Source organism: Lonchura striata, chromosome 12 (genome assembly GCF_046129695.1).
Source record: "Lonchura striata isolate bLonStr1 chromosome 12, bLonStr1.mat, whole genome shotgun sequence".
NCBI classification, from domain to species: domain Eukaryota; kingdom Metazoa; phylum Chordata; class Aves; order Passeriformes; family Estrildidae; genus Lonchura; species Lonchura striata.
This window is the reverse complement of record NC_134614.1, coordinates 10,838,162-10,851,969: the sequence shown is the minus strand read 5'-3', so window position 1 is coordinate 10,851,969 and position 13,808 is coordinate 10,838,162. Positions and strand designations below refer to the sequence as shown.

At 41.5% G+C, this 13,808-nt stretch overlaps 1 protein-coding gene across 1 annotated transcript; it reads left to right on the top strand.

The window, feature by feature from the left end:
• The first annotated feature begins 11,362 nt into the window (after nt 1–11,362).
• SELENOK (selenoprotein K) lies at nt 11,363–13,584 on the top strand. The gene is made up of 4 exons (XM_021534307.3): nt 11,363–11,414; nt 12,024–12,114; nt 12,817–12,897; nt 13,488–13,584. Exons 1-4 carry the CDS (start codon nt 11,396–11,398, stop codon nt 13,582–13,584), a joined length of 288 nt encoding a protein of 95 aa, XP_021389982.2. The 5' UTR covers nt 11,363–11,395.
• The last annotated feature ends 224 nt before the right edge of the window (nt 13,585–13,808 follow it).

Sequence of the window (13,808 nt, the reverse complement as noted above, 5' to 3'; positions counted from 1 at the left end):
CCTATAGGTATTTCAATGATAGCAACAATTAAATTTGTAATGTAAATCTAAAAAAGTTAATGGAAAGGGAGTGAAGAATGTTATGGTCAAAAACTCTGATCTTGAAGTGCACTTACATCTTCAAGTCTGCACACTGTCCCTGCATCTGTCTGTAAAAATGTTAAGAGCTGGCTCAAGTCCCTCAAAAAGAAAGGATGACTAGAAAAAGACTGAGATATTAACATTAAGAGAGTCAACTAATGGCTTCAGAGACTAAAAGGAAGAAGTTGTATTCCAGTTTCTATTTTTTATAAGTTTAATGATAAATTACTCTTCTGTGCTTAATCACTTTGCAGACGCATCACTCTCTGGGTACCCAAACATTGGATATATTCACCACTGGATATGTTATCACTGCAGCATTTGTAAATGGACCAGAGAGTTCTGGAGAAAGGTTCAAGGAAGATACAGACCCATATAAGCAATTTACCCTTTGGGAGAGACCTCCACCTTTTGTATTATTTGTAAGAAAACACTCAGAAGGTAGCTCTACATTTGTGTTCCCAAAGAACACATGTTTTCAGTAGTTATCAAGAATCTGTGACTTGTATGCAAATTAGGTAATTTACTGTCCAATTATGCCATTTCAATGCAAAAGCATAGATTTCATAAGCTACTATAAATTTTTTATTTAAAAAATTATTAATGTAGTCAGGTGTCATCTGAAAAAGAGAGTTAGAAAATAACCCTTGAGAGGAAAACAAAATCTCAGAATCAACACATGATGCTGTCAAGGAATGAAACACAGCTTAAATTTGATGACAATAGTGTCAGTTTTCCATGCATGGACAGCTACTAACCCAAAGTAACAGAAGGAACTTTAGGCTATTAGTGGAGTTTCTGTGTCTTCAAAACAGCTGTAATTGACAAAAGAAAGCAACCTGACAAAATACTGCCCATGGTTCCAGAACCTGCATTCTGCCTCTCAGCATTAAACAAGTGAACTCTGATGGGATCAGTCACATTGCAGCAGGAAAGCAAGTGATAACCAAAACTGATCTCTATTGATTTTTTTTCCCAGCTTGCTCTCAGGAGCATGTTTTGAACAGCTTAAAGAGGGGAATCAGGAAACAAGCACTTTCTAAAATCTATTAGCCTAATAAAGCATTGTTGTCTGTTGTGAGTTCAGTTTTTTGGAAGCTTCTCTCACACCATTTTAGTTGTCATTTCTTTGATTAAGTCTACAGAGATTCGTGTACCTGGCTAACAGCCTGGAAGAAAGCCTTGCAACATTAAGGATTATGTTACGGGGTGAAAGTATGAGCCCAGAGAAACAATCTTTACCCTTTCTCTCTCCTTAATGACTTCAAATTATGAGAGGTTTGAAGGGTGCAGGATGGGTCTTCAAGAGAAGAAAATAGCCAATTAAACACAGAACTTCATCACCAACTGTCTCCTGCTTACCTTGCTGCCACACACCTGCAGATTTTCTGCACAACACAAAAAGCAGTTGCCTCAAGCCTGGCAGCCCTGTCCCTCCCTCTGGCAGCCACCTGAAGGCTGGACACCGAGCCCCTCTGCCCTGTGACCTGCTGGGGACCGTGTGTGCTGTGCTGGGTCAGCAGCAAACCCCGGCCACAGGGTCATGGTGCAGCTGGGAAATGCTCAGGAGCACCTTCTCCACGAGTCACACCCACCTAAAGCATTACACGGGTGATATCCAGCATCACTTAGAGAGCTTCAGGAGGTAAGTGCTGCCAAAGCAACTGGGCTGCAGTAAATTGGATTGGGGTAGATCCTTCATAAGGAAGCCAGCCATGAGACCTGCCTGTTAAAATCCTTGTGTTTCCATGCTGGTGCCTGACTTCATCCTCACAAGGAACCGGTGCTCACTGGTTCTCTGCAAGCCCACGTCACACAGTGGGACAGTGCAGGACAGGAGTGCCTTGCCTTAGAAATGAGTTAGACAAACACTGCTGAGACAACTGAAAACCCCTGTTAACGATGGGAGACATGAGGCTGGAACACAAACAGAGGGAGAGAAACAAATATTGCAGCCCAAAGGCTGCTCCTACTATCCATGGAAGGGCTGCAGATCCACAGCAGGAGGCAGCCAGGATGACTGGAAAGTCTCTGAAAGGAGTTTCAGGCATCAAATGGTTTGCTGTAGCTCTCTCCAGTACCTGCTGTCAAACACTTCAAAAAAAAGCTCAGGAGATACCAGTTGAGATAAATATGAGAATAAGATACTTAGTCAAACATCTCAGCTTAATTCCTACTGCTTGGAGACCCAGAGGTGATTGCTGACTGGTTTTAAGGCACAAATTTAAACACTATTCTTAGTCAAAAGTGTCCAACTACTTTTGACTCTCACTGATTTTTTTTTTGTCCAATGGCAAGACTGAAGGAATCCAATGCCTAAGGAAAAAATGTCTTTCTTTAAACTCACCTCTACTTCTTCCAAAAAGAAATTTAGTTTTGACAGCAGCCTAGAATGTGAGCATCCTATTATGAAAGCATAAGATCTAAAATGCTTGATTCCAAAGTCTTTTTCAAGAAAAACAGTCTGACTCTGCAGGTTTTGATGGGGGGGTTTGTGGGAAGAACAACCTCCTTCCACATGGAAGTGCTTTTCTGTCATGAGACCATAAAGATGACAGTTAACACCCACTTATTTTCATTGTCATCAAATATTTCTGCTAACAAAGAAAAAAAAACCTTTCTGCTGCATAATCCATTTACATGTTTATATATTTCAACACTCATTATTTATTTTTTCAGATACCACTTATCTATTACTGCCTTTGCTTCTAAAAGAAATCAACTTATAGTCTTCAGTACCACGATAATGTCTTTTTTTTTTTTTTTTTTTTTTTTTTTTCTGCAGTAATCAGAATTCAGCATATTACTTTACAGAAGAACTCAACAAGAAATTTTATCATGTCATTACTTAGTCTGGCTTGCATTCTCTTTCTCTATTACTGAAGCTCAGCTTCATGCTGACTGGACTGCTGAAGAACTTCAATTTTTACCATAGTTATTGATGAATAAAATTAGCACTTCAGAATTCTTTACAGGTAGGCTTTTCTGCTTCCTTAAGCACAAAACACATGATAATTCAATTGCAATTAATTTTCAACATAAAGAACTTATTGGAATTTTTTCTGAATTTGTTCCTTCTGAATTTAAAACCCATTTAAGTCAAGCATAAAAGGAAGAATATTTAAAGTCATGACAATATGACTGTAAAGAACTGAAACCATGGTTTTGTCATCCAGTCTGATGAAAATGAACAAAAAATATTCAAGTTTATATTCAATTTCTTACTGGGGGCTAGTTCTGTTTCTGATAGCACAGAGCCCATGAGATTGGGAGGCATAATGCAGCAGATTGCATTAAATGAGAAAAAGATGGGAAATGCAGTAAATAGGATAGTAAAGAGTGTCATCTGTATTTTAAAATCAAAATATTTAGGGTCCTCTATCATGTGATAATGACAGAAACAAATGTGATTTTTGCACAAAAGCTAAACCTGGGAAGAGGTGTGTGTTGCACAACCAGATATTAGATAACATTTCTCCAATTAATTCTGCATGGTGGGTTGGACACCAGGCACCCACCAAAGCCACTTGATCATTTCCCTTCACAACTGTACAGGGGAGAGAAAGTATAATGAAAGGTTCACAAGTTAAGGTCCAGGAGAGAGATTATTCACCAAATACCATCACATGCAAAACAGACTCAAATTGGGGATATTAACTGAACTTATTACTTACAAAATCAGAGTGGGATAAGGAGAAGTAAAATAAATTTTAAAACTACCTTCCTCCTACTCTTCTCTCCTTCCCACTCTGAGCCACTGCTCATAGTCTTTCCCTCCTCCAGCCTGGTGTCCCTACATGGGATATAGTCCTGCACAAAATTTTCCAGTGTGAGTCCACCCCACCTTCAACAACCACATGCTTTTAAAGTACTTACACTGTCTGCACCCATTCAAAGATGTTTTGATTGCACAAACATATTCCATTAAAGTAAGAAATTTTTGGAAGACAAAAAATTTATATTAATACAAAAAACCATAAAAGCTCTTTAGAACAGTGTCCCAGTTATCACAACAACATTTTATGCACGAAATAGATTATGGAATTGGCTTCATCCACCTACTTCTGCCCAGTACCCCAGGTGCTATTTTTACCTTGGCTTGGTTCGTTAAGTCTGAAGCAGTTGAAGTTTAACATCTAAAAGGGTATATCGAGTATCAGACATGCCTCTAGCCACAGCAAGAGCCTTTTTCAATTTGCCACCTTATTTGCATCGCTCTTTCCAATGCAGTAAGTGAAATTCTCAAAATTTATGTTCATCTTGTCATATACAGTTTTATACAGTTTTCACTGACAAGGAAACTGCTGGCCATTAGGAAATTGCTGGCCATTACTGCTGCACAGAGAGGAAAAAACAGGGTTTCATTTGCTGATATCTATTCCTTCCAGAACTGCTTATTCACACAGCATCTTTGCCAGCTGCCAGTCCTCAGTGTGCACAGCACGAGAACAGAGCTGATTGCTCTGTACCCACACTACAGGAGAGCTCCAGCTGCTGTGCAATCCCAGCCTTGCTTCATCACAGGGAATCCACTCCTGGCATGGCAATGGCACGTTCAAGTGCTCATTAAAAGGCTCCAAATGCAGACACAAAGCTCCAAGCACACAGCAAAGCAAATATGAATCAAGAAGAAACACTTCTACTCACTCAGTCATCAGTGTAAATGCAACCCATGCATATCCAGCAGGAAACAGCACAGGGATATTCCAGCTGCACAAATTTTCAGGGATATCACATCAGTGAGGCCAGAGGATTCCAGTATCTGTAGTTGCCTCAGACACAAAAATAAAGATAAATGACAAACAGTAGCACCTTGCTGGAAAGCAAGTCTTCCCAGCTTCCTTTCCCACTTTTCATGTAGGAGTTTCCTTAGTCAAACAGCCCCTACCTCTCCCACCAGGTGGCTGATAAGAATGTTCCAGCTAGCTACAAGCAGTTCCACAGCATCAGTGAGCTAAAGCTTTTTGTCCTCTTTTGAGTGTATTCACAACCAAGCTATCACCAAAAACAGACAGTCTAACGTATGCCAAACAATTAAGACAGCTCTTACAGATAACAAACACATTATATGCCCTAGCAAGCTCCAGAGAACACATTCAATGTAAAACCTTTTGAAGGAGACCAGGTTTACTTAGATATGATAATGTCTGGCATTTAAACCACTCTTCAGCATTCTGAGATGCCAGTTTCCCCTTCAAATGTTTAGCTTTCCAGTCTTTAGAGCACCTCTCCCTGATTTTCTAGTACTATCATGCTAAACAAACCAGTACAAGCAAATTTTTGTGTGCAGATAAGACCAAAATCACTGCAAAAAAACTGTGACATCAGCTGAACCACATGGTCACCTGCAGCTGATGTACTGCCCTGGTCTGTGGGCTAAATAGTCTGGCAAAAAAGGCAACCTTCACATCTGTCTTAATTTAATTTCCCTGATTACCTTCACATCTGTCTTAAATTAATTTCCCTGGTTAATAATTCCTTTTTATTTCTAAAGATTCCACAACAGCATAATGACATCATTGCTAGTACCAAAAAATAAAAGGTAGGAGGTGGCAATAACTATATGAAATCTGTAGGTATGTTTACAAGCTATCTTTATAAAAAGGTTTTTAAAATAAAGGAACAGTAGTGAAAAAGGATAATCTGTAATGTGGACACTTATTCTTCAAATTTCATTGTATTAAATTTTACTTTTCCTTAGGCAGAAAGCTGAATATTTTTAAAGAACTCAGAAAATAAGGAAAACATACCAAAGTAGGAACCGTATGTGTGCACACATTCACAATCCAGACTTATAAGGTACAGGAAAAATCAAATTCTTATACATTAGCAGAAAGCATATCAAGGCAAAGGATATTTGCCTTAAACCAAAATACTGACAGTCTGAGACTGCTTTTGTTTCCTCTACCTCACAGGTGCAAGTATATCCTTAAGAAATTATGTAAGTAGGAGAGTAACCAGGGCAGTTCTATTTCAGGCTTTGCCATTAACTTACCACATAGGTTTGAGCCCTTTTTATTTTCAGTTGACTCATATAATGATTATTATTTTTCCTGTTATATTTCAAAAGGTTATTATTATTTCACTCATTTATGTTCACCTTTTTCATACTTATTTTTTAAAAAGCCAATTGTTCTAGTAACAAAAATGGAAGTCTGATATTCCACTAAGTGGGGGAAGTATGCAGAGGTAGAAGGAAAAAGGAAGAATAAAAGCCAATGAGCCCAACTCAAAAAAATCCCCAATCATCCCCATCAATAAAATAATGATATATAAACATACAAGCATTCAATAAAATAACGATATATAAACATACAAGCATTTCTCTCACTTTACCCAAAACTCTACCTATATGAAACTTCTAACAAATTCTAAATCTGTGCAGCCGACACCAGTGCTCGAGCCGGGAAGAATTTGCCATTTATGCAAGACAAAGTGGTGGCGGAGCGAGGATTTTTCTATAAGGGAGGGTCCTGCTGCACCGTGCCGGGGCGCAGAGCCCGCAGCACGCTGAACACGCGCTGTCTTTCCAGACTCTCATACAACTTTAAGTTGGTGACCACCCAGTTCATTCCAGTGCAGGGTAAAGTCTTGCTTGTTAAGAATCTGTAACACACACAGACAGCTCTGGCTTTCTGTATATAAGAGTATGCTGTTATCTAAAGGAATATAAAACCACAAGGCAGTCCTTTGGCATTCCTCCAGCATGTATGTGCTTTCAAACTCTTAACTGGAATACTTTTGAACTAAGGCTTCCTCATATTTGTTATTCAGATCTCAAGAAATTGTATAAACAAACAATTTGCAGACAAATTCTGCTAGTAGAACATCTAGTGTCTGTCCAGCCAGGGGAAAAAATTGTTTACAGAATTATGTGCTTATGCACTTGACCTGATTTTATGCCAGGATCAGGGATGCTGATTTTGCAAAATGTATCTTCCAGTTGAAATCCATAAACTATGTTTTCATGTATAGTGGGCTCTCAGTTAAAAAGATCTCTACCTGAAACCCCAAAGAATAAAAAAAATTAGGTCTTCAATCAATTATTCTAAAGTTGAAGCTACCTGAACAGGTAAATTCTATTTAAAATTCTGTTATTAAATCAACACAATCTAGTCCCAAGAAGTGAGTATCAGTTCTTGCACAAACAGCAAGGTATTTAAATTTTTCTTATAAAAGCAGTTAATAAATAGAATCCTGTGAAATATCCGCTGAGTGTGAATGCTGCAATAAACATTCTACATTTGTAATGTGGAATTCAAAAGACCTTGTCATTCTAAGACATACAGTATTAATTTTATATGCATAGAACAAGTACTATGTACCAATCAGCTCTTTTATGAATAATTCAAGTCCAAATTAAGTTTTGAATTCTTCCATTTTAATTGTGTGCTAGTGCAACATGATAATCACTATGTGAAATAGTTACAGGCCAGCAAGAAGAAAAAAGTGCCTTTTCTATTTCTGCTATTAAATGTGATCAGTATATTGCAAATCCTCTTCAGGACAGGGTCACATTTCTGCTCATGCTCTATCACTACTCTATGCATACCATTTTCAGGTTCTCTTGCACCACAACTAAAAGGTTATCCTGCAGTATAGAAAATGCTCTCAACCCATGGTTTTGTTACTTTTCATGTAAAAATAGAAAATATTGCTAAAGGACAGTAATATCTGGCTCAGACTTGGGTACTTAGGTATGGGTATGAAACACAGTTCACAAGGAATGAAAATATACAAATCTACACTTGGAACAGAGCACAGAAAAAACCCAAACAACCTAAAAACAGAAGGTATCCCACTGACAGTTCAAAAGGCATTAAAAAAAGTAAATGTAAAAAACATTGCTCTTCTTCAATTGCTTGACCTTATGTACAGCCCACACTACTCTTCGTGGTATTGCACAAATATTTCCTTGGCCTGTTGTCAAATAACCACAGCTCCCCAGTTTCCAAACAGCACTGCTGGTAACTTTTAGCTCATGCATACTTCTGCTCACAGTCCCCACGTTCACAAGGATACCCAGCTGGTTTACATTTCTGCTGCTGACTCTCAAAATGCCTCTGCTACTGTTCATTAAGCACAGCTACACAGTCCCTTGGATCCCCTGAACTTGCCAGCCCCAAAGGTGTAAGCCAAGGTGGGGCTGAGTGGGACACCAGGGCCACGGCACCCCCAGGAGTGAGGCTCCACCACAAACTGAGCTGCAGGGGAGAGCTCTTCCCAGTCCTCCTCTCTACTGAGCCAAGGACAGGCCAAGAGGAATCAGGCTGATAATGCAATGCTACCATTGACTTTTAACCCTACCTTACAAACACCACAATTTCACATCTAAAAGTTAAATGTGGAAAGAAATGAACAAGTAACATATATGTTAGTGCTTTAAAACGGTTATAAACACTTGTAAGAAAAGAGCAGAGCCTGACACTGCAGAAAATTCCTGGGAAGTATAGAAGAACATAGGTTATACACTACCTAAGAAGAGGAAATGCATCCTGTTTCTTCAAAGCCTGCAAACCTTAAGAAAACAAAAAACCAGTCAGGCCTATGGATTTATTACAGCCTGCAACCAGGTTGTATGCCCAGGACTGAACAAAGATTCGCACACTAACTCTGCAATAAACAGAATTCATTTTGCTCTCAGCTTGTGAGTTTGTTTGCATAAGCTACAAACATTGATGTTTTCATGTATCATTTCATACAGTGGTTGGTGATTTTGCCATTATTAAGCACCTGGACATTCCTTCTTGTAAAAATAAAATGGTTAGGAGTACAAACACACACCAGTACGTTCAATTTTAAAGGGATTTTTATTAAGTTCTTTAGTTTCATTCACCAAAAATACATTTCACAGAGACAGATTGCATTTTATTTATATAATCTTAGGGCACTGAAACATGTTTTATCACTGTTATTTAAAAACCCACTAGCTCATATTTTATTGTATTTTTTAAAGTCAAACCCCCCCTCCCAAAAAAGAAAACAAAACAAACATAGCAAAAAAACAAGCAAACAAAATCCCCAAACAAACAAAAACCTCCACACCACATTAAGAATTCACTAATCATCTCCTTTGTTGTTTGGGAATTTTCTGTCATTTGGAAAGCAAAAGGTACATAGGTGGTATCCCTGGATTATTTTAACATACTGCCTGTGTTTAAACCCATTTTGCACTGTGCAGCAACATTTTCTAAACACTTTTGTATTGCGCCTTTTATTGAATTATAGATTAGCCAGCTCTTACAATAACCATAAACAATTATTTTAGACACCTTGTTACTGTCACAGCACGTGTCACAGTCCAGACAGCCACAATACACAGAGCACCACATATAATTTCACAAAGCTTCAGCCCATACACAGTAACACCAGACCTCTTCAGAAGGCATCAGTGCCTGCCCATGCAGATTAACATCACTCCAGAAGGCTGCAGGGGTCTTCCCTTGTTCTTCAGCCCAGCCTTTTATCCCCTCATGTTCCTGCAGTGCCCCTGTGTGCCCTCTGTTCCCTTTGGTGGTTGCTCAGAGCACCTGGGCACTCCCTGGCTCATTGCTGCCAGTGCTGCTCACCTGCTGCTCACAGCTGTGACACTGGGGATGAGCCCAGCCCCACTCCCAATCACCACAAACTCTGCACCCACATGGTACAGACACTTTTCTTTGCTAATTGCTTTTGGTTGTTTGCAAGAGTTTATTTATAAACAGCAAACATTTATAGACACCTGTCAGTTGCAAACAATTTCTTTATTGGGGGATAGCTGCATTGTCAGAGACTGTATTACAATTTCAACCTCAGAAAACACTCTTCTCTTATTCCCCTCTTAGCAAAGGACTTTACCACATTAGGAAAATACAGCTGTTGCAAAGGAAATATTAAAGTGTTTGTACATATTTTTTTAATTGCTGCTTCTTATCAGAATTAAACATCCCTTCTCTATTAGTTTAGCTTAAAAACTCAGAGAGAGAAGGTATTTATTAAATTTGCTTATAAAGCTGTATAGTTACCCCCAATTTTACAAGCGTGTATTCTCCTAGAAAAGGAATGCTAGCCAATATTTGCATGGCAAGGTTTTGATAAAAATAAAATAAAATTAAAACAAATACCCGACTTAGGGTTGAACACTCCCACGAACATAATGTACATAGCCACATACTTGTCATTAAATACAGGGCACAAAAGTTCCCTTTGGAGAGAAATGTTAAAAATCATCTCTGCGCTTGGCCGTATTTCTATCATTACTGCAGAAGGCGACTAGGAACACTGCAATTTTATGAAAAAAAAAATGAAACTGTTTTTTTTTCTATTAAACCCTGGCCGACTATTCCCATTCCCATTACTATTGCTAAACGCGGCGGAGAAACTCCGACAGCCCTGGAACCGCTAAAATAAATCTATTTTGAGGTGAACCAGACCCGCCCCCTCGGAGGGAGGAGCCGTCCCGCCCGAGCACCGCCCGCCTCGGGCCGGCCCCGCCGCGGCCGCTGAGGGGCTCCGGTACCGATGCTCTGAGGGGTTTCCCTCGTTAATAACAGTGACTGCTGAGGGGCTCCGGTACCGGGGCTCTGAGGGGTTTCCCTCGTTAATAACAGTGACTGCTGAGGGGCTCCGGTACCGGGGCTCTGAGGGGATCCCCCGTTAATAACAGCGGCTGCTGAGGGGCTCCGGTACCGGGGCTCTGAGGGGATCCCCCGTTAATAACAGCGGCTGCTGAGGGGCTCCGGTACCGGGGCTCTGAGGGGATCCCCTGTTAATAACAGCGGCTGCTGAGGGGCTCCGGTACCGGGGCCCTGAGGGGATCCCCCGTTAATAACAGCGGCTGCTCAGGGGCTCCGGTACCGGGACTCTGAGGGGTTTCCCTCGTTAATAACAGTGACTGCTGAGGGGCTCCGGTACCGATGCTCTGAGGGGTTTCCCCCGTTAATAACAGCGGCTGCTGAGGGGCCGCGGTACCGGGGCTCTGAGGGGATCCCTCGTTAGTAACAGCGGCTCTGAGGGGCCGCGGTACCGGGGCTCTGAGGGGATCCCTCGTTAATAACAGCGGCTGCTCAGGGGGACCCCTCGTTATCCCGTGTGCAATAACGAGTGGGAAGCCCCGTTATCCGCTGTGCCGAAGGAAAACTCGTTAGTAACAGCGCTGCTGACAGGGACCCCTCGCTAACAGGCGGTGCTGAGCGGGACCCGTTGAGCTCGGGGACAGCGAGCCCAGCGCCGCCACGGCCCCGCGGCCGCTCCTCCGCGGGCGCCGCCGTCACCGCCCGCTGCCCATGCGCGCGGCGGGCGCGCAGGCGCAGGGCGGGGCCGGGCCGGGGCAGCCATGGTGTACATCTCGAACGGTGAGCGGCCGCGGCCGGGCCCGGGGCAGCCGCGGTGTGCGAATGCAGCGGGGAGGGGCCGGGCCGGGGGCTGGGCACCCGCCGGGGGCTGGGCACCCGCCGGGGGCTGGGCACCCGCCGGGGGCTGGGCACCCGCCGGGGGCTGGGCACCCGCCGGGGGCTGGGCACCCGCCGGGGGCGCCGGGCCCGCGGTGCGCAGAGCGCCGCTCCCGGCGCCGCCGCCGCCGGGACAGCCGGGCAGGGTCTGCCAGCTGCCGGTGTCGCGTCACCCCGCGCTGCCCTGCGGCCTGTGGCAGGGCAGGGACTTTGACGAGGCAAGTGCGTGTTGAAGACACCGGAGCGTCACACGGCAGCACTTTAACCGCTTACGGGGAATCAGACTCTGCACTGGCACTCTGTAGGTTTGCTGGGTAGAGCCCCAGTGGCGGTGCTGACTCCTTTAGCTCAAGTGCTTGGGCAGTAACCTGTGAAAATGAAACTCGCTGCCATGAAGTGCAGTTTCACCGTGCCAGCTGCAAACTCTGGACTTAGCACATCTGGTTTTGTGTGAGGTACTGTTCGGTGTCACACACGGAACGTCACTGGATGTTTTGTATCTGGATGTTACAGGACAAGTGTTGGATAACCAGAGTCGGGCTCCCTGGCGTTTGTCATCTATAACAGATTTCTTCTGGTCAATAGCAGATTTTGTGGTTCTCTTGTAAGTAAAGTTAATTCTTTTGGTGAGCTTAATTTTAGATTTGACATACTTAGAAGTTACACAATGCTATCAGTAACAACAATAAAAATATTATATTTACTCTCTAGTATTCCATATGTACAAATGCTTTACTACAACTATGTGGTTGTGTTTATTAAGCACAGTATACTTAACAAAAAGTGCATGAAAAGGGACTCTTATTGGCAGTTTAAATAAGTTTTCTTACATTTTGATACTGCAAAAAGAAAAAAAATACTTTTGTTAAAAAGCATGTACTACCTGATCAAATAATTAAGCTGTTTGGAAAATTTCTACTGGTGACAATAGATTCTGACAAGTAAAAGCAATCATGCAGTAAACACAAATTTGGATCAAAGCCAGTTAACAAACAGAAAGTCCATGTGATATATTCAACAGTTCTTAGTGATTTCAGTTATAAGTTTATACTTCATGCATTTCTTGCATATTACCAAGAAAACTAGATTTTATAGTTTAAGGTTCACTGTAATTTTATTAAAGATTATAGTTTCATATGTAGGAGACAAATTGCCAAGATTTAAACAACAATGATCATGAGAAGATAACACTATTCATTCCTGAACACTACTTACTGTTTCTCAAGCCATTTCTTATCTTCCAGACAAAAAATTCAGAAAGTATATCTAGCAGTCAATTAATCTAACCCTTTTTTTAATTTTTCAGTTTCCAGAGCATTATTCAGCCAGATTTGAGAAGAAGAGGGTACACATCTTCCTCCTATTCAGGATACCATGACAGAAGAGGGTATTTTTTTCATATTCACACAGTTTTTTCCCCTATCTTTGTGAAGTGACATGAATCTGATTAGATTACAGTTGTGATTTGCATTGAATTGGGTTGTGCAGGAAGGCTAAAATGGTTATCTGCATTGTTGGTAACAATACACAGCTTTGGACAGCTGCAATAGCAGTACAAACACTCTCTGAAAATATTTTTGAAGCCTGCCTAGGAGACAAGAGATAGCCTTGTTAAAATTCTTCTTTTCTGAAACATGTTGATACTCAGCATTTGACTTGCATTAGTGCAGTCATTTCTTGTATTACATCACCTAAAGCAAAACACTGTTACAGGGGTGTAATTGCTATGAACACTGCAACCTAAGTTTTGTAGGACTGTGTAAAAAGCATCAGTGATCTGCAGCCTTCTCACATCACACAGCAGTAATGAGACAGGACAGGATTTTTGCAGTCATGAGGTTGAGGTTTTCTTACAGCTTGCTAGGTGAAACTCAACTTTTTCAGAGGTTCAAACTTTGTGACTACTGAGATTTAGAGCCAGTGTTATTCTATTTCTAGTTGCAAAGTTTAATGACAGTAGAATTCCTTTCTTTTCAGGCCTCCAGCAAATCCTCGCCGTAGAATGGGCCGAATAAACCACTGGGGTGGAGGCCCCAGTCCACCACCAATGGCTGGAGGTGGATGAGGAAGGTAAATCCAAATCTACTGCATCCTGCTTTGAAGGGTTTGGGTTTCTTTTTTTTTAATAGCCATGTTAATTCAGGGTTAAGGTAGAATGAAGTGTTTTGTCATCCTGCTACATAAGTTACCAAAACAGGAAAATGATCAAAATTATTCAATAATAAAAGAAATAAAGGGGAGAAAAGCAGGGAAAAGGGATGTGAAAAAGTATTTTGGTTTAGGAATGGTGGACTTTCA